The following is a 22,225-nucleotide window of genomic DNA, read 5'->3' on the forward strand; positions in this document are numbered from 1 at the left end:
CAAAGGGGCTGGCATGTCACTACAAAAGGGACAGTCAATAAAACTGACAGTGCACTCCAAAGCTTTTTCCGTGCTGGGCGCTGGGTTAGGTGGGAACCAGCAGAACAAATTTTTCTTCAACAATTTCTCTTTCCTGTCTCCATCCCCACACTCAAATGCACATCTGGGAGCAAACATGGAAAAAAAAACCAAAAAACTTATTTGAAGGCAATGAAAAATGAGAGCCAAATGAAATTCCTACCTCTCATTTTGCCTCCGTGCTTTTCAAATCCTCTCAAACTCCTCGCAATAATGTAAATGAAAATAGATGCAAATGCAGGCAGAAGAACCAGTAAATAATTGACTGTCTGATTACTGTTGTCTGGTCCTCTGCAGAGCTCATTTGGTAATTATGAGGAACTGCAAACAACCTATGGGTGCATTTAAAATCAACACATTTTGGGGCTGGGGGGAGAAACACATTGCATCACATTTTCTGCACTGTTATTCCTTTTAACTCTTATTTTGAGCTTAATAAATCTACTACTTCATGTATTTTGAGTTTAATAGAGACATATAAATCAGAGATTGATATTTTTGCTGCTGTACTGAAGGAAAGCGAAAATCTGGCTGCTAGATTCTGGCATGGCTTGTATTTCTTGTTTACCTTAATCTATAGCTCAACAAGCCCCATTTCCTTTCAGCTATATACAAATACCAGTGCGCTTGACACAGGAAAATGACACATGTCCAGCTGCAAAACTGCTTAAAAGATGCATTAAGCATTGCCCCCAAACCAAAACCATCTCTTACCAAGACAAGGTGTGCCTGCATTTCCAGACCCATTGGCCCTGGCCTTCTGAAGGCACCAGACCTGTGCAAAGCCATCAAAGAAGGGTTCCCAAGATCTGCTTTCTGGGTATTTTTAATACTAGTTTGTAAGGACTAAACAGAACTAGGTTAATACCAATATAGAATGGAATAACAGGATTTTTTTAAAATCCCCTTAGGCCAATAAAGAGCTGCCACTAGGAACAAAAAAAAAAAAAAATTCCAGTTGAAACATCTTTCCTCCCATGCTAGGTGTTTATGCAAGATGTAAGATATTAATAAAGAAAAAAGCATAGCATAGTTAGGATTCCTGCCTGTTTCTTTCCAGCTACTGCAAGCCCCACTCTCCCATAGGGAGGTAAAAATTAATTATTCTATAACCAGTCCACCAAGTCATTTTGTTAGAGGTTGAATGGCCAAGAATGCTCAAAGTCAGAAGAGGACTCTTGCTTCTCCTTGGAAGTTACAGAAACAATTTTACTGTACTTCCTATTTAGGAGTGTCATTCTCTCTGAGGAGGAGGAGAGAGACGATAAGGAATGTTTCTTTTTGACATGCCACTGGAATTTATTTAAAACCCCATAAAAACACAGATTTTGCAATACATTTAAATTGCCTCTATATTTGTTTAAAGCAAGTCTGAACTGCAAGCATGGGAATAGTTCCTTCTACAAATCTGACCTCACCTTGTCCAGTAAGTGACCCAGGGGACCAGATTACAGTATTACAGTCTGGAGGTAATGGAAGCATTTTCACAACCAGTGCACAAATCTGGTTTGTTCAAGGCCTCATTCATGCATCAGAAAACACTCTGGAGTAGCATTTCAAATTACTTAGAAGACAAGGTTTTATCTCTGAAAAATAGCTAAGTTACTAACTAAAAAAAGTGGTTTTTTAATAAAAGAGATGTCACTCAAGGCAAGTGGCAGACTGTTATAGCAGCCCATTATTTGTACAGCCCTAGAGTATCAGAGATAAAGTTTAAAGCTGCACATGGTCATCACAGCCTGGAGCTGCAGCTGACACAGGGACAACCTTTTCTCCATGGAGAAATGGAAAGCACATGTGTCCTCCCAGAAATTCACATTCAGTCACACTTCACAGGGCCAAGTACTAAAAAAGACAACCACAAATAGTTTGTTTGCTGACGAAGCGGCACCAAAGCCTTGGAAAATTCTACAAATAGTGGCAAGGAATTTTGTGCTAAATAATAGGTCTGTGGCAGAGATGAATCCAGTTCAAGGGTGATTAGAAGCAGGAAGTAATAAAGAAAAAGTCAGCATCAGACTCTGTCGAAAGTCTTTAACACCCAATTATCATAACTATAAACAGCAGGAAAAAAGTTTAAAATTCATTGAAATCAGGCTAGCACTGCATGCAACCCATCTAGGCTTTTTATTTCTATGAAACCCCCTACCATATCAATCAGCTTTAAGGAATGACTAATAAATTTTAATATTCCTCCTGAAGTTCATACTAAAGCATTTTACAGCAAGCGTTATTAGTTTATTACTGTTAGATCAATATTAATATTTATTTGACATAATAAAGTTACTGAGCATTCATTTCCTTACTAATTTGAAGGCAGCAGAATGATGGGAAACAAATATTACAGATCATTAATAAATATTCAGTATACACCATATATACAGAGATTTTGAAGCTCTACCTTCTCCTCATGAAGGAAGTGAGTCCTAAAAATGGCAGAACTCTAATCTTAACTTCATTTGCCCTATGGTTACAAGTGGATCAAATTAAAAGGAACATTCCCTTATTGCCCTGAATGACACAATAGTATAAAAATTACATTAAAAGACAAGATCAATGCAAATATGCTTGTGTTATATTATACATTAAGCTACCACCTAAAAAAAAGAGGAACTGTACCATTCAGAGCATCAGCCAGAGGAAATTGCATTTGCAGAGAAGGGATGCCACAGGTAAAAACTTGCAATGCTTTACGACTGAAGAATAACTACAAGTGTGGGTAAGTCATTTGTGGGCTACCCAATAATGTCCAGGTGACTGAAAAGTTCCCGAGTGCTTTTGTAGATCTTGCTCAAAAGGTACCATTATAAAGCACTTGCACTTCCTTAGCTTACAGCCAAAGCAAACTAGATAATAAATCCAGTTTCCAGCAAAGAAGACAACAAGCCTCTTTATTACCAATAAAATTGCTAGTAGCAAACATATCAACATATTTCTAAACTATTTCCTTATTTTAAGTCAAGTGCTGTAAACTAGTTAGCTTGATGGCAATTATTCTATCCTGAAATCTACTTCTGCCTTGGCTGAAAAAATAAAACTGGAGATAAAAAAAAAAAAAAAAAAAATCTTAAATCCCAGCCTTGTAATAGATGTGGATTTATTTTCTGTGATGGCATGTGGAGTTTACTGGTGGAAATACCACCAGCAGAAAATACTCTAGTCCGTATTTGACTCACAGGCAACAAGTCCAAGCTGCAGTACAGGCAGGGCTAGTAGCATCAGTTTTAAGTGGACAACTTTGCATGATACAGTTCATTTTAGGTTGCATGTGCAACGTTTGAGTCTTCATTTTGTGCCTGAGATCATGGATATGGGTTGAATGCCCTCTGTGCAGATGACAGAAAACCACATTATTCTACCCCTGTGGAAAAAGAAGTCTGCTTTCTTCCAAGTCCTATTTCAAATCACGAATTTCACAGTTTGGAGGGGATACAGTACTGCAGCTGTCATTCTCTGTCCCTCTCACAAGCTCCCACAAAATAGCCAAGTTGTAAGACAATGAAAGCAGAGCCTTGGACACCTTAAGCCCTCCTTAAGGGCTGCCTGCTGCCAGGGCTGGGGCACACAGACAGCCACAAGCAGCAGGAGGGACCTCTCTAGCTCACCTGCTCCAAGTCTGCATTCACTGTCTAGCTGATGCCTAAATATCACAGCACATGTCACAGCTGAGCAGCCACGATACACAGAGTGTCACCACACAATATTAGACAGCTTCAAGCCACACAGAGTAACACCATACCTCATCAGAAGGCTTCAAGTGTCTGCCCTTCCTGCCCTGCAGCCCAGCCTTTCACAGCCCTGATGCTGATGCCCTGTACCTGTGAGCCCTCTGTCCCCTCTGGGGTTGGTCAGTGCCCCTGGGCACTCCATGGCTCATTACCTTCAATATCATTCACCTGTCCTGTACAGCTGGAGCCAGGCAGGGATGAGAATGGGCCACAGCCCCACTCCCAACCACCACAAACTCTGTGCCTACACCTAAAAGAAGCTACAGTCTCATTTTAGTTTCACAGCAAATCTGCAAAATTCATCTTGAATACACACTTAAAAAATTCAGTTTAGACAACAAGGTAACAAATACACAAACCTGAAATAGCCACACAAATAATTTTAGAAGTTAGTGCAGAAAGCAGGTTGTGATTCAAGACATCGGGACATCCAAACTCTCTCCTCTACCCACTGTGTGACCTTAGACAAGCAAAGCTGCTCATTCTTTTAATATTTCTGTTCCCTTGCAATTTCCTGCGATGAAAAGGGGATAGTGAACCAGATCTCACCATTTAGATAGACATCCAGACCCATGTGAGAGGGGACTCATATGAGAAAGTGAGACAATCAAGGTTCTTGTTGGTTGAAGTCACCAGGTGAAAATCAATCCCATTTAAAATGGAGCTGACTGTAACATATTTGATTGCATACAGACCCCAACTTGCTCCCACGTCAGAATCCCTTTGAGTGACAGAAATTTCCCAGCCCAACCTTTTCCCTTGGGGAGCTGCTTATTTCTTCTGACATTCACACAGTTCTCTTTCCCCTTTGTGCTGAGGAAGAGGCACCTGTGTTTCTCCAGTCATTTACAATATTCAGATTCTGCTTTTGAACTTTCCTTTGCCCCAGTTTCTTGTCATCACTGCTTAGTTATCAGCATGGGGAAGCGAGCAAGTAGCTTTCTCTCTTCCCTCAGGCAGTATCATTGCTGCGCTTTGATTTGCGTCACAGAGACAAAAAAAGTAGAGCAGCTGCAGCCCTTAATTGCAGAAACCACGTATGTGAGGCCAAGCTGCAGTTTCACTGTTGCTCTTTCAGCTAGAAAGATTATTAAAGGCCCAGTCCTGCTTCCCCAAAAACATGTTTCCCATGTACACTACAGCAGTGTGCAACTTTCAGACAGTGAAATATGGTAAAAATTTAGAAACATCAGTACTTATAAGAAAAATAAAGGGAAGTTTCAGAAATAGGCTCCTACACCAGATACATCACCTGAGTGTTTACCATAAGTCTGTTAAGGGAGCAAATCCATCACTCCTTGTTCCTGTTCTCCTTGGAGAGGATGGATGGGCACAAGCATTTTATTCTCCTTGCTAAGGTGGGTTGCTGCAGTGGGGAGGGTCAGGTGTCTGGGTTGTTTTTTAGGTGCAGGTAGCTTTACGTTAATAAATACAAGATCCAAGAGTCACATCTGGCATTTGCAGTAAGGGGAAGACCAGCAGGTTTGGCAGTACATCCCACATTCCTGGGGTTGTCTTTACCCAGATTTGAGCCCTAACTCTTTCACACATACACACTTCCTTTTTATACATCCATAGGTGCACTCCCACAACAAAACAAGGAGTGGCTTTCATTTACAGCATGGAAATGAGGAGCTTAACCTGCTGGGAATTCCCAAGCTGTGGAAGCTGGTCACTCTGATCCAGCCCTGGCCAGGAAAACAATGACTATGGCCAGGCCAATACTGATCTGGACTAGAAAATACACACACAAGTTTATTACTTGCAGCTTCAGCATATAATACCTTTTTTTCCTACTGAAACACTTTCTTGCAGGTATATAATCTCTTTGGTTCTGAAGTTCACAAAGATTAGCATCTCCTTCCATACTGTCCAAGTTATCAGATGGTCTCAGAAAGTATTTTAAGATCTAGATTGTTTAGTCAGTATAAAGTTGTCTTAATGCTCTACATAGAAGGATCATCATCTGCTGTTGCTGCTGATTTTTTCCTTCTAAAGAAAAGAGCAGTTCTGTAATGGATAATGTGCTAATACATTAATATTTCAGAAAAAGAAGTAAGGATATCTGGGTGGGTGGTGCAAAGGAAATGTAGAAACAACACAACACACTGAAAGAGAGAGACCCATCAATTAGAATTCCTTAACAATGTAATGATTGTACATTAGGAAGAAAGCTTCCAGTACCTCAATACCTTAGCAAATCCCTACACAAATTCAAGAGGAGAATGCTTTCAGACTGTGCACTCACATCTTACACCTGCAGTAGCCATGTGCTGGTGATGCAACAGCTGGATGAATCCACTCCCCCTTCCATCCTCCACCAGCTGATCCAAGAACAGCAAGGAGCATGAGAAATTTTTCATTCTACTGTAATCATATGCATGTTACTGATGCTTACACAGCCCTGCTTTCATGAGGAAGAAAATCCAAAAATAAAAATGTCCCAACTTAAAAGAGTGCCCTGTTCTAGTGCTATTTACACTGCTACAGAAGCATAAGGTTTGGATTACTAACGTGGGCTATTCACCACCAAATTCCCAGGAAAACGCAAGCTGTAAAAGGTTGTGCTTGCTTTAACTTCTTGACCAAAACGTAAAACTCTTCCAGACAACTTTGCAGTTTTGTTTAAAAACTATTTTGGTCCTGATTAAATTTGTCATTTTACAAAAACCAGACTTACTACCTTGAAAAAAAACAAGCACCTTGAAGCGCTGTTTCATCAGTTCAAAGAACAAACAAAAAAAAAAAAAAAAAAAAAAATCCCTAAATCACTAAGATTTGTTTTTGCTGGAAATTTTGTATTTATTTTCCCTATATTACTTGCTTTTACTGGGTGAATATGGTGAAGGCTCTGATCTTTACTGTCATGTTCTCAGCATATCCAACCCCTTTATTCAGGAGAGCTCAATTCTGCCATGAGTACAGGGTGCTTAGTCAGGAATACAGTTTCTCCCTGTTCAAGGGCATTGTTTGATCATACCAAATAGCTCTGGCTGAAAGCATGGACCTGTCCTTTTTCATGAACACTCATTTTGGTGCCTCACAATTGAGCTGTTTGCCTTAGGCACTTACTATGGCTTCTGCTCACGAACATTCTTTGTTCTTCAATCTCCTTCCAGAACATAGGAAGCAACAGCCTGAGAGCAGAAGAGGAAAGAAGAGAAGACAGCAGAAACCTCTGTATCAGAGCTACCCTCACACATTTGCTTCCAGATCTAGATGTACTTTTGGGCTCACAGTTGCTTATTTCAATCAAGTTTTGTCATGGGAAATTTTGACAGACATGGAGAATGACAATGTTTTTCACCTACAGTGAAATGTTCTCAAAGGCAAGATGCCTGGTGGTTAATTTTCTCCTTTTGGTAAATATGCATATAGCCTGCCCTGTTTTTGACTCAAATGATATTTGAAGTATTTTTAGAGGCAACCACTGGCTAGACCAAACATTCTCCTTTTCCTGAAATAGTAGCTCTATTTTATGGTCTGTGAAGCATCCTGGCTTTCCCTGTCTCAACTGCAACTCAGTTCTTCTGATCTACTCAACCAGAGCTCTTCCCCACACCTCCAGGGATGCTCCCAATTCTACAGAGCCCACCTCAGCCTTTGCCTACCAGAGTTATATTTCAGTGAGCAGTATCACCCAGACAATCCAATTTCTGGTCTCCTCTGGACAGAAGAGAAAACAATCTGATGGATCTCTTCTCATCCCAGATTTCTTGACAGAGAGATGGTCCTGGAAAAACGGACTCATTCTCTAGCACAGCCAGCAAGAAGAGATGTGTAACAGGACAAGTTCATTCCTCCATGGGAAAATCTTCCACCAAGGATGAATCTGGCTCTGAAGAGCACTGGCTGAATTCTGTGCCTTTCGGATGAGTACCTAATGTACCTTGATATCGTTCAAGTTTAACGAAAGCATCACAGAGGAACAAGGTGTGCACGCTGGAAAGGCACCAAATGGTGACATGTTTGTACTGCTGTTTGGCTAGAACAATACAGCATTTATCAAAAGTTAAACATTTACTCAAAACAGGGCTTCTGAACACTTTCTGCCACAGTGTAAATTGCCGTAATACAGCATCAAGTTCCATACAGAGGAGCACACACAATGCAAGAAGTAAAACAATTCTGCTGACTTGACCCAACCCTTTTTGCTCTGCTTTCTTTTTTCCTGAGCATGGGAAGAGTGGGACAAGACTATTCCATGCTTGTCTTAAGAAATATAATGAATTACAACAGCATCTTTTCCTGCTTGATTTCACCCTTACTTAACTTATTTAAGGAGAAAAAAATAGTAAAAAAATAATAATGAGTACAACAGAAAGTAATTGACTTAGGATTTGTTAACCCTGTGGCCTTGATCCAGTCTCAGCTTTCATATCGAGATGGCTAAACAGAAGGAAGAGTCCAGGAAAATAAATTACACAGTCCAAACAATTGTTTGTACAGCACATATCAGTAAAGTGTCACCCAAGGAATTGGCCCTAGGGTAGAAGGCTGTGAATGAGGCACCAGAAGTCTGAGGACCTGGGATAAAGGAACCTTTCTACTGCCATTTCTCAGTTTAGAAGGGCAGGAGCCTGTCCCAAGAGGGGTCATAAAGCAGCCCTGCCACACAAAACCTGACTGGCTTTTTTTCTAGCATGCAAACTTTAAGACCAGTATTGCTTTTACACTCTCAGGAAAGTGATGCTGACTTTCATGAGTGCTCCAGCAAGCACTCAAGGAATTTAACCTTGGCTTGAGCCAATTCCTGAGACACATATGCTCCCAGTCTACAGAGGCAAGGGACTGGCCTGAAATCTCTGAAAAAAGGGGTCTATCCCTTCTTACCACCACTGCTGCAATGTTTATGTATTTATGTACAAAACCATTATACAATGACAAGCATTTAAGACGTCTCCAGGGAAAAAAATGACATGGAAACCTCCCCCACACCTCCCAAAGGGTACAAACTGGCAGATGGACAACTGCAACTGAGACGAGCAGGAGGCTGAAGAGCTTTTCCAAATGTTCTGGCTGTCCTGCCCTACTGCCAGTGGTGTGTTTCTTGCTTTGTGTTGTCATCTGATGCAGACTCAAAGGAATGAGCCCATGCACAGGACTCGAGCAGCACAGAAATGCATTTAACAGGCGCCATGGAGGCACTGAAATAATTATCTAACGTGCAAGGTCACAGTGTGCTGTACTAAACCTTCCATGTATTGTAAACAGGTAATTTCTGCAAGACAAAAGCACAGGCAACGTTGTTTTGCTCACCTATTACAGTGGCCTCACCACCAGAATCATTACAAAAACAGGATACGTGATTAGAGAGGAAAATAATCTGAATTTTGTCCTCAGGCCATGGGCTCTCCATCCCTCCAGCTCCTCCCAGCAAGCACAGTGGTTTCACTTACACAGGGCTCGTGTTTCTGCCATCTGCCCACCGTATTGGTGGGGAGGTTTGAAAAAGGACTGAACAAAGCAGGGCTTGTCTCTCTCCACCAGCCAAAGGGAAGCCTGCACTGGCACCCAGCAGGCAGTCTCTACATCAACAACTAGTCAGGACTCTGTGAAGGCTAAAAACAGCAAGACATCTTCTTTCGAAGAAATAATTTAAACAGAGTTGAAGCTGTATTGCGAGCTTGAAAAAGGCCTATTGAAAAAGTTGGGGGTGGGGGGAAGACCCCATCAACTACATGTGTGATAAAGCTAAGGCAGGACAAAAATCCAGCTGACATCCACAGGAAGCAAAGATTTATTCACACCCCTTTCTGTAGAGCTGCTTGATTTAAAGCTACTTTAAGAAGCCTCTCCTAATTCCAGGTAATGAGTGGCCAGTGGCATTGCCAGGGAGGCTTTGCCACAGTTACAGATTTTCCTGTTACAGCATGTGGGAAGAAAAGACAGCTACTGGGAAGAAACCATAATTAAAACCCAAACATTTTTGTATGAAATGAGTTAACGCAGACAACAACTCAGTAAAAGGGGATTAAGAACTCAAGTGTGACCAAAATCTTATCCAGTAATGGAAATTCTTTACTGGGACCTCAGGAGAGGCACTGGGACAATTGTTATCTCCCATTCAGTTTCAGGCTGGGCAAGCAGCTAGGGCTGAAAACACCAATTTCAGTCAGTTGCTCAATACTAGAAGTTGATACAGCAGTGATAACAGGTGCCTGTGGCATTAGTGTAAAATAAAAGTCTTTGAACAAACAAAAAGGAAATTTCTAAGACCAGACTTTATGTCAAAGAAAACCAAAAATAGCACAGAGGGTGCTCCATCACTCCCTCACCTTGGAGTCTACCTTATTTTCCAGTGAGTAGGGGACCATAAAACAGTAAAAGTCATAGAACTGGATCCCACAGAACACAACATTTCTGAATAGCTGCTAACAATCTGGAGATTAGCCCTAGTTGGATATTTAATAAACAGCTGCTGGCATAAAAGTCATATGCAACACAAACCAACCAGAATACACACATTGCTCTTACCATCTCAAGGGGATTCACAGTCTACTGAAACACACAGCTTCTTCATCAGTTATCAAAGATAGAAAAAGAAGGTGTGACTGCACACTGGAAAGACCTAATCGTTTAAGAAAAAAAAAAAAAAAGCAAATAAGAAGTATTAAAAGAAGCAATAAAATGGAGAACTGAAGCGAATCTTGTAATTTTCAGATCAAAATAAATTAACGTGGTCTGAAAATTAAAAACATCCCAGATTAAAACTCAGTCAGCCTCACCATTAGTGCATTCCTCCCAGACCGAGTGGTCTGGGGAATTTATAAATTTGGCATCGTATAAAATGCGCTATTCCTGGCAGGTCTTCGAAGCAGGGGGAGCGGAAAAGGCCAGGAGCACAGGCAGAGCAGCAGGGCCAGCTTCAAGAGCACAGCTATGGGCTATTTGCTGGCATTTCCCAGTATTTTAAGTCCCAAAAATCCAGAGCACCAAAGAGGGTAAACAAGTTGTGCTTATCAGCCCCCACTTCTTATCTACAGCTCTGATACCTGCTGGGATTTGTAGGAAATCCACAGCAAGTTTAGTCGTGTAATATTTATGGATATCAACACATAGACTTTTTTCATTCATTTAATTAAAAAGCCAACAACCATGAGCTGGGACATCCCTTTTAAAAGGCTTAATATAGACAAATTCTGAACTGCAAAACAGTACAACTTTATCAAAATCACAAACCAAATAGAAAATTCTCTTCCCACAAGGAAAAGAAGCTTTATGCACAAGATTATCTTTCAGTAACTATGCAGACAGTCTGCCTCCAGGGAATGGAAAGACTTATGAGGCATCTGTAACACCAGCAAAAAGGTAGATGGCAAAGAAAAAAAATCCAAGTCACAAACCCATACAAACCACCAGGAGGGTTTAGATAGGACTCTTGCAAATGACTCCATTTGCCCACAGCAATGACATTTACCTTGGAAACATAAAACTGCTCTTAGTTGGGCCTGATTTTTTAATATTTGGAGTATTCATTGCATATGTAGGAAGAACACCTACATATTAGCAAAAGGAAGGAGCTCACTTCAAGTACATAAATTCTACTGAATTTCCAGGTGAAGGCAAACAAAAGACTACAAAGTTACTGGTATCTGTTCAAACACCTCCATGTCAGAGCACATGAAATGTTCCAGCTCCATCACACAATTCCAACTCAGCTCGCTGCCACAGATCCAATCTCCATCAACCCGAGAGTTTGTGTCAGCCTTCATGAGTTACTCAGACACTGATCTGTGCCTCTGTGACAGAAAGTAGCTCTACCTGTCACTCATTAAGGACTGAAGGAGGGAGAGCTTGAAGCACAGCAGTTCCTCATTCCAGCAAAAGAAGTAGAAATGTTCCCAAGCTGTGCTTGGGAATAGCTTTGTTCTGCTTTTCTACAATTAGCCAAATTGTTGCCCAAGGGATCGTGGGCCTAAACACTTATTCTGCTTACTTAGTGTGTTGTGCCTTGGATTGTTATTCCTATTCCAAAACATGTTCAAGAGAGATGAGCCACCTGATGGAAGTACTTGGTGATACTGAGGTGGGACAGCAAGGAGCTGTGAGTTACAGACTGAAGGGGAATTTGTCTGCAGAAGTGTGCTCATCAGAAGGTACCTTGGAACCAGCTCCCCAGCTGCTCCTGACACAGACCAAAACCCCAGACAGAAACACACAAAATATCTGCCTCAGAAGACAAACAAGGGAACCTGAACCACTGCAGCAAGAAAACACTCCCCAGCTTCCTTCTGCACCCCAACAACATCAGCTCCACAGACCCTTTGGGCACCATGTCCCACCCCACTTCCTCCACTCCCTGAAGACCATAAGAACAACTTTGATTTGCAGAAGGTAGAACATACGTAGAAAGAAAAGATCCTTTAGGTTTAGCAGCTAAGGAACTTCTGAAATTCTCTATTTCTAAAAGCAAGGAAAGACAACAGGATGGATCAGAGGTACAACACAGATGTAAAAGCAGAGCCACTAAGAAGAAAGGAAGGAAACAACAACCAAATAATTAATTTCTTCAAGATTCACACATCCTAATTCTGCCCACTTCCTTTGCACTCCCTCGGCTGAATTTTTGTCCATGTGAATAAACATATGCAATGGGAATTCAGCTCAGGACCTCGCTCCCATTACTGCAGCTTGCATTTAACTGACATGTGCAATCCCATGGAAGTACAAACTTTAACCCATTTGGGTGGAGTGACTATTATTAAAAGCTTCATATTTTTTCCTAAAGCTCCAGCTGCTGGGACTGTAAGACTCCGTGAGAATCCAAAGATCTCAGTTGCAGGATTTTTGTTTTGTTTATGTTAAAAGATAACTCAAGTTCTCATGCTTGTGGAGAAATAAAAATAAATAAAAAGAAACAGCTTTAACAAACCTGCAAGTCATGGTTTTAAGGCTCAAAAACCAGAAAAGGAAGAAAATACTTTTCATCTTTTAAAAAAAGCTTATGATTCTTTTTGTTTCCTAGCTGCTTACTCCTTTGGGTTTTTATTCTGCAGCACTTTCTCTCCAATTACTTTTTTTTTCCAGAATATAATTATGCCTCAATAAAGTGACAGATTAGAGGGCCCATTCTTCCTGTAGCTTTACTGAAAGTATAGTATTTGATGAGTCCAAAGTCATTCCTCTTCCGTGCATATAAGACGATGTAAAATGATTTCAAGGGTTAGTTTAGACCAGAGTGTGCAGGAGATGAGACTGAAGAGACAGGTCTGATGCAAAATTTGTTAGATAAAATATAAGAAGGTAACAAAAAAATTAAGCAGCCTCAGAAGAAAGGAACCAGGCCACAGTGTGTCATCAGGTCTGTACCTATCACCTAAGCAATACCAACAATAAATGAAAGCCTGGACAAACAGAATACACTTGAGTCTCCACAGGCATTTTTCTGGGAATTCACTAGAATGCCTTATCTGCAATACCAACACCATTAATGCCAAGGGGAAAAAAAAAAAAAAAAAAAAAAAAAAAAAAAAAAAAACCACAAACACAAAAAACAACACATTGCCTTTGAAATCACCATTAAAAAATAATGGAGCAATTTTAAACTATTTTCAGACTATGCTTTCAGTCTCATCACGTGGTTCATGTGGCTCATTTGGCTTTGCAGGAGCCGGGAGCAGCTTTGCAATGCTAATGTGTTTTGTGGTATCACCAGATGACCACACCAGCACCAGACCAACTGTATCCCCTCCACCAGAAGAGTAAAGTAGTTGTCCAAAATCATTTTCTTCATAGATATTATGAAAGAAGTTGAGATACATAAAAACATTAGACCTAGACAAAGTGTTTTCATGGATAAAAAGAAACATATTTTTTTTCTAAGCTGTTTCCAGCTTCAGGGCTCTCAAGTTACAGGTCTGAAGCCCAGTAAGCAACATAGGATCATTGGTGATGAAGTTGAGAGACAGAATGAAGTGCAAGCAAGAGAGCACGTGTGTGTGTATGTATTATTATATGGAGCTATGCAAAAGCACATCTTGGCCAAATTAAGTTTTCAGTTAGACTCCCATTACTGAAACACAGAATACATGCAGTTAATTTAAAAATACCTTCTAATAATTCTCGCCGAGTAAAGCGATCTACAGGCATACAACAGTGATGGAGACATTTCCCAAAATTCACTCAGAGCACTGTGCTGGCTAAAGGGGTTAAGCACATGAGAAGAGGGCAGAGAGGTGGACTGCCAGACTGCAATCCCAGAAAGCCTGGATGACTGAAGAGGAGCCTCTCAGTTCACAGAGCTGCTTCAAAAAAAAAAAAATTCCAGCCATTTTCAAATCTGCTGGGAGGTTTCATCTCCCTCCTTTGCAGTATCAAATGCCACTGACCACAGCTGGAGAAGACATCTAAAATGAAATGGAGCCCTGTCTCCTACCAGTACAAACCCACTAATGAGAAGTTATTAAAAATATCCTGTTCATTTCACCCACAAGAACACTTGCCCAAAAAATTTATTGTCAACGCAGACCTTAGCCTGAATGTTAAAGCCACTGATGAAGCTCAGCCTTTGCTACACTGATTGCAATACCACAGCACAAAGCAAGCAGCACCTACTCTGGATGCAGCCTCAATTTTTTTAACATGTCTAAGGAATTAACAATCCATTTCTTTCATCTTCCGGGCAACAACTGCTCGGGCCAAAGGAAAGAAGCAAGGAATTGTTTCATTTGGCATTCTCTTGCATCAGTGCATTTACCAAACAGCTCTTACGTAGAACTTGTCATGGTGATTCATTTTATTGCATCCAAGCCTGTTGTACTGCCCCAGTAGGTATTCCAGCTACAAATGAGTCATAAAACCCCTGAATGTGGTGTTTTGCAGGAAAGGCTGAATTCTCAATCAAAGGAGTCTCGAGAAAAAATGTAAAAGAACAAAAAGAAAGCACCATTACTTGGGGGCAAGGGGGCTGGAAAAAGAATACATGAATAAATAATGTGGAATTAAACAAAGTCCTTGCCGTGTTGAGCACAGCTGTTCTACAGCATGTATTAAGTCTCTGGTTACAGAGTCAGGGCCATTTCCCCAAGGGAAGAAAAGCCCTGTATTGCACAAGATGGGAACACGAACACACAGGGAATATGCAATGACTCGTTAGTGCCGAGGGAAAAAAGATTTTGAAGAAATCACCAGTCTACAACAATTCTAAACAAACAACCAACCTGATGCTGCCAGAGGACCTGCACAGAGATGATGACACTTGGAGTCAAAATTCTTACAAAGAATTCATTACATTCAGCCTACTGTGCTAGACACCTACCTAAACACAACCAATTCTGCCTCTTTGAAGCTGTTATGTGGATAAGAGAACAGCCTATTACGAGGTGCAGACACCGAGTAAATCACTGCCCTTGCCCAGAAACACAGAACAAACTGTTCTGCTCTGCTCTGGCCTCCTCGTCGTGTGCGTGGAATCTGTGCCCATTCCTGCACGGAGGTGGCAAGGCAAGAAGTTAAGTAACAATTATGCTGGCATTAAAAGATGCCCAGTGTTGGCTTTTGGTTTTTCTTTTTTGTTGAGGTTGGGATTGAATGTACTTGAGATGGCATTTTGTGTTTAGATGTAGATGTTTATTTTTTTAATCTATGTTATAGTTTTATAAGTAATGAGTTTTGTAGTGTTTTACTAACAAGGTATAAAATAATTAAATATTTTTATTTACAAGTTTTTCTAAGGTTAAACTATCTAATTAAGAAATAAAATATATTTTAGTTTTAACTTAATAACTAGTTAGTTGATGTCTGCAATGCTAACTTTTTAGTTTAATTATAAAATACTACTTAAATTTATGAAGAAGGATTAGTTACTGTTTTAAAACTTCTATTTTAGTTTTATATATTATTATATTTTGAAATTTTCAACTCTAAGTTTTACTTTGTGATGTTATGTACTTTTATTTAAACTATACACTCATAATTTTAGTGTTATTAATTGATTTTGGAAGTTTTCTCTACTGTTTCAAGTTATACATAGTATTTTCTTGTGTTTCTGTACCTTTCAGCACAGAAAGTTTAAAATCCTAAGCAAAGCAAAGCTGTAGGAAAGGGATGAGATACAGCACACTGATGGAACAGAGCCACAGCACATCCATAGGGCTGTTTAAAGTTAAGTCAGAGTGCCCATGGAACTCAGAGCAGTTCATAGATGTGGGAAATGGATTTGTTCAGAGTTTTTAGGGTTTGATAGAAGGTTTATATAGTACATATCTGTATGTAAATTTTGAGATAAGAAATATTGATTTAAAAATGTTATGGAATAGAATAGTTATTGTTGAGAGAGAAATGGAGTTAGAAAAAAGTTTTAAAAACTTTCATTCCATTTTCTATCTCATAAAAAATGCAACAATAAAAATATTATAATTCACACTATTACAATCAAAGCCCAACTATTTCTTACCTACAAAACACTATAAACATTTCTTAACCTATCAGCTTTTTACCACACCATATTGTAAATACCTTAAAACCAGTCATTTAAAACTACTCCTCATAAATTTTACTACATCTTTCATAATACTATTTCTCCGAAGTACCTAATCTTATTTACAAAACCATCCTTTAAAACATTTTTTTCTAACTTCATTTCTCGCTCGACAATATCTATCCCATTCCATAACATTTCTAAATCAACATTTCTTATCTCAGAATTTACATACTATATAAACCTTCTATCAAAGCCTAAAAACTCTCTACAAATCCACTTCCCACACACAGGCAGCTTTCTCAGGGCTACAATAAATAACCACAACAGGAGCAAACCAAGTGGGAAGTCGTGTTTTCCAACAAGCCTGACAGCGTGAGACACTTGCATTCCTCCTCCTCCTCTGGAGGTGGGCACATAGCAAACAGGCAGCTAAATGCACAATTTTACAGGACTCAGGGACAGCTCTTCTAAACTTGCTGCACTGCAGCTAGTTCCAATATCCAAAATATAGCCAAGGAGTCAGCCAGGGTTTGTTTTGTTCAGCTGGAGAAAAATGTTGTTTCTAATAAGGAAGCCAGCTCAGTATACCCATGTCTCAGGGCACACAGATGTTCTTTGGCACTGCATAAATACCATAAACAACTATCTTGCTCCACTGTTAGTTCCTTCAGATTTATTCACACAAGTCATCCCTCCTGTTGAAAGACCAGGATTTCTGCCCAACATTTCCAGCTAATCCTGAGGTGACAACTCCATTCTGAAAATCAAAAATCCCTGATTTCCAGTTCAAGAAAGCAAACCATTAGCCAGAGCAATCTCCTAGCAGTAAGAAAGTGCTGATTGGATTTTCACTCCACCCAATTCAAAGGTCAGAGAGTACTTTTCCATCCTACACTGCTCTATACTGTGCAGACCAGGAAGCTGAACCAAGTCTGGCACATCTGAAGGCAGTCCCTTAACAGCCTTCCATGCATCTGCACGCTCACATGCATACACACACTGAGTTTCTCCAGAGCTCTATCATTTTCCCCAGAAAAAAAAAAAAAAAAAGCAAAATTGATGAGCCTTGCAAAACACTTTGGCTCTACAAACAAAAAATCATTTCAACAAAATTCCAAGTCCAGTTTTTCTGAGCAATGCTAGTTTGACACTAGTTGTCAAGATAATGAAACCAAAGTGAGCTGGCAGAGTAAAACTAAAACTAACCATACAAGACCATGAGCTAATTAGGTTTGAAAAGTGACTTCTGTGGCATTAAGTTTCGATTACTCAATGTTTCTGAGGTTTCAGGTGGTGTTAGACACATCTGGAGTCCTCACCCTTATACTGGCATGTGTCTAGAGCAAATACTATACACTCACCAAAGCTGCTCTAGTGTTTTCAGGAACGCAAAGATGAGCTAATAAAAATGAGATTTTAATTTTAACATAGGCTATTTTTTAAATCATCAGAAAAAAAAGATATTCTGTTTAGAAAGCCGTTTTTCTTTCACTGACTGCAGGGATGGAAAAGGAAAGAGAAAGGAGAGAAAAAAAGACTCAGAAGCCACATTCCTACTCCTCTGCCTTCTTGAATGACTCCATTATGAGGCTGAAAAGGAGATTTAATTAAATCAGTTCCACTTACCAACCAAACCTTACCTGTTTCCTTGCCAGAGACACCATTCCTTCTTGTTCCCAAAGGGGTGTTGAGAGGAGGGAGAGAAGAGCAGCAAAACTGGATTTTAAGAGCAGGAAAGCAGAGGAGGCTTTAACTTTTAACCCAATGAAACAAACAAAAAAAAAAAACCCAGTGGAAAAAAACCCAGAGATATCAAATATTCATTAGTGCCAAGGCACCAGTGCTATGACTCTTCTGAAGATCCAGGATAACACATGCCGAACTCTCGGATACTAAAAATAAGTAAATATTCTAAAAGGGCTTCTGCTGAATTGTACTTTCACAGCAGAAGCTGGACAAGGTCCAAGAAGAACCATGAAACTGAGGCTTTCTGTATATTGCAGCCATTAAAATATGCAGTGAGCTAAAGGTCTGCAAGGAAACCCTGTACTGTGGTAGCCCCTGCTAAACCTCATAACCATCTCTTTCTCCTCAGCTGTTGCATGAGGGGAGAAAAATTATTACCCTCTGAAAATTGAGAATCAACTTCTTTAAACAGATGAGTCAGCAGATGTAAACTTCAGCAAAGCTAATTCCCCAAGCTGCTGACATCACCACACACACACAGAGACCACCTAGGAATTACTGCAGGCAAGCTACTGTCCTGAAAAACACGGAATAAAAAGCAGAGCAACCTCTGTGATGGTAGGTGTTGTTTTACTGTGATTACCCATGGAAGCAGAGCTGCTGATTACCTCAAATAGTCTGAGTGCTATGCATTTTGCTCCTCAAGAGCTTTCATGTAGCATCACCTCACAGCCAGAGGTTTTTGACATCACTCTGGCTCCCTGCTTAGACAAAACAAGTCCCAGCAGTGTCAGGGGCTCTGGAGCAGCTGCTGAGAGCAAAGAGGGACCCATTTCTGCAGAGACACAGGTCACCTCTGCCCAGCCACGCTGCCAGCAGCAGCCTTCACCAACAGCTTCGAGGGGGCTCAGGTAGGACCAGCCATCTCAGCTGGGGAGGCTGAACAGTGAAATTATGGCAGCCACAACCCACATTTTTTGCCCCAAACTGAAGCAGCACTGCAGTCAGCTGGCTGGATTATGAAAAGAAGAGAAACACGGGGTTGTCACTATGCTCGCTGCAAATAATATTAAGAAGCTGCAACTCTATTCTTCCCCATACTGCAGAAGAAAAAATGCCATTATTAAAATCACTTGCTGATAAAACACCTATAAGTTGGGCTTGACCAGAGCCACCCATGCAGGCCTGTGGGCAGAGCCAGGGGCCACACATATTTTGGAGCATGCCAGACCTCCCCAGCCCCGACACAACCCCCCCAAACCTGGCTCTACCCCAAGCTTCACTTCTGCAGGAGGAGAGGGAAGCCCAAGGTCACCCATCCCTGAACCTGTGTGGGCTGCCTGAGCTTCACAAAGCTCACCAGTTGGCCAGTTTGATAATAAATCACACTGTTGTCTCTGCCCTGACATCACAATTCACTGCTGGACACACACCATGCCACTGCAGGATGCCAATTCTCATGAACAAATGATCCAGCTAGTTAAACAGAAAAATGAATCTCAGCTGCTAATAGGAGGGAAGGGAACTTTCAGTCCAAATAGCTGCAGGATTTCTTAAGAATATTTTTTTTTCTAGTTGGAGTAATTCAGACCTAGAAGAGGCCTGTTATGCCAAGCACAGCAAGTTAAATCCACAGCCACATCTGAAATAGGCATCTGGCTCACTAATAAGAGACCCTGCATTTTGTGCTTTACCTAAACATCAATATAAAGGAAAATCTCACCATGGCAATGCCTACAGACTTCACAAATTCCTTTTACTGCAGGAACTAACCTTATGGACACAGAAAACAACATTTGTGTTCTGGACAATATGGACAATCAGAAAAGATCTCAGCAAATTGTATTTTATTTTGTCTACTTCTTTAAACAAAGAGGAAAAAAAGCTATACTGAACTGCTCACTATCTGTTTTGCAGATTAAGGTGACACTGACAAATGAACAGTCAATTTGCCAAAAATTCAAAGAATTAACTTTGCAAAAGGAAACAGAGATACTGAACACATTACAGCTGCCTTTGACTTTGTAATGCAAAGCACTGTGCTGAACCATGGAAATCAGAAAGCCAAACTGACTTGGAAACAGATCAGTCTGCATTTCATTGTAAGCAGTAAACAGGAGAAAAAGCTTTGAGTTTTAGGGATTTTTTTTTTCAAAGCATGATATAACAAACAAAAAGCAACTTTTCCCACCTGCCATCAAACTGACTATCTGCCTTTTGATATTTGTGGTTTTTACAGCATATATGCTATTTATCACTTTCCTAGTAAGTATTCAGAGCCTCCCCAGTAATTGTGTACCCAGTTTATATTTTAAGTGCCTTTGCAACACATTCATTGCCTGCCTGAGAAAACAGCCAGTTTTTCTTACTCATCCCTACACAAACAGAGCACAAATTAGAGTTTGACCACATGACTGCATAAAGAAATCATCAGAAGATTAAGCAGAGATTATTATACATTTGTGAAGCTTCAAAACTCTTTCAAGCCCCACAGTGTTTTAGGTTAGGACACTGCTCTTCATGGCTTGGGATTCTCTTCATGGGAATCTGCAGACAAAATGCAAACAAACAGGACAGCTACTCTGCCAGGGCTGTTCAAAGCCCTGTGCTGTATTTACCCCAAGTCACATTAACAGATGCTGTTGGTCCTTTCAACTACTCTGAGAAATATGTATGACCTTTCACAAGATCCCCAGCAGGCCAAAATTAAGAACAGTAGTTTCAATTTTTACTAACGTATAACCTCCTGGTCCCCACTTCCTGACGCACTTTCTGCGCGCTGTCCTGCCAGGGGATGGCAAAGGGTAAGGAAACACAGAGTTACCTAGCGTGACTTGGAACAGAGGGCCTCTGTTCAGATGGAACAGCCACAGAGTGTTTTTAAAAAGTTGCAGGCTAGCAGGACAGCTGATGGGAGGAACAGTGAGATTCACACACTGAATGTCGGTGTCACTTCTGAGCTGTCACACCGTGCACCACGGAGATAAACATTGCACATGTGAAATAATTGTCAGCTACTTCGGGCTGTCAAACATTTCAATGGAACATTGTCATCTCAGCAGCAGACAAGTAAAATAGCTGTGTTTAAGTAAGTCTACATTCATCCAAAACACACCTCACAAAATCACAGGGGGGTGGAGGGAGGGCAAACAGAAAGCACCCTTCATTTTCCCGTAGAACACGCTGCAAGTTCATGACAAAACCCTTAATGCAACTCTTTGTGCCCCTTTGTGCAGCGTACCTGCTAAACACTGCCTAAGTAACATAAATCCTTAAACCATGGGAGCACAATGCGGCTGTGTCTTAAAAGCCTTGTTATTTCAGCTGGCAGAGACAAGATGAAACTAAAAAGGAAATATTCTGGTGCATACAGAGCCTCAGTTCCACAAGCAGGATAGGCTGGGCTCGTGTTTTGGTTGTAGGATAGAGAAGATTCAAAGCCTACCATGACAACAGCTGGTGCCAGCATGGCACTACTCGGCTGTTAGGGAAAATTCCTTGACCAGGAATCCAGGAGCCACTCCAGCAGTCACCCTCACATCCCCTGAGCTGGAATGAAAGCCCCTTTGCACCTACACACAGGCAGAACAGGTTTCCTCACCAGCTCTATCCCAGGTTTCCCATAGCAGAGTCTCAGACCTGTGGATCCTTAAAGCAATTTTTTCATGGCACTGCAGCAGAGAAACAGCTCAAGGTGGTGTCTTGGAGAGGGAACACAAACACAGGAACTGCTGGGCTTTTATCCACTCACAGCTCAAATCTGGGATATCCCTGTTGAGTCCCTGGCTTCTGCTGTGTCTGTGAGTGTCCAGTCACCTGGACATACCACGGGTCCCCCACGCCCTTTATTGTCAAAGGGGCTGGTGGTTCACAGCCTCTTGTCTCAGGCTCTGGAGCTCAACCAGCAGCTGCACCAAGCTGCCTACCCTGGATGTGCTCCTCAACAGCTTGGAACATGGACATCTGGGGCACTTAAGAGGGTCTGGAGCCACCCTGGGGACGCCAACCAGTTCTGTCCCCATCACAGCAGCTCAGATGTCCTTAAAGCTCAGGAGGGGTCCCCTACTGTCCCTGCTGAGGACCAGCACTGACTCCCTTTCTTCCCTCACCTCAGAACTGTTCATGCATGCAGAGGCTTTGTTAACTCTGCTCAAGGCTGTAGGGTTGTTGTTATCCCTGGAAATCACTCCCTTTCTGCTGCTGCAGGGGAGGCAAAACGCTCTGACTCCTTACTTCATGGCAAGTCCATGGATTTAAGCACAGGCAAGGCATTTTCTGGTCTCTGCCAGAAAATATCCACTGTAGATGA

The 22,225-nt window shown here is 41.1% G+C and overlaps 1 protein-coding gene across 3 annotated transcripts in view; it reads right to left on the minus strand.

The window, feature by feature from the left end:
• PDE3A (phosphodiesterase 3A) overlaps nucleotides 1-22,225 on the minus strand; it is a 228,253-nt gene that overhangs the window by 169,600 nt on the left and 36,428 nt on the right. Inside the window, exon 2 of one of the 3 annotated variants that reach the window (XM_072923770.1) lies at nucleotides 10,284-10,377. The exons of the other annotated variants lie outside the window; for them this stretch is intronic. Within the exon in view, the coding sequence (XP_072779871.1) occupies nucleotides 10,284-10,286 (3 nt within the window). The 5' untranslated portion in view covers nucleotides 10,287-10,377. The remainder of the gene's footprint in view (nucleotides 1-10,283; nucleotides 10,378-22,225) is intronic. 3 annotated transcript variants of the gene reach the window in all.

This window comes from Taeniopygia guttata, chromosome 1A (assembly GCF_048771995.1).
Source record: "Taeniopygia guttata chromosome 1A, bTaeGut7.mat, whole genome shotgun sequence".
Classification (NCBI taxonomy): Eukaryota; Metazoa; Chordata; class Aves; order Passeriformes; family Estrildidae; genus Taeniopygia; species Taeniopygia guttata.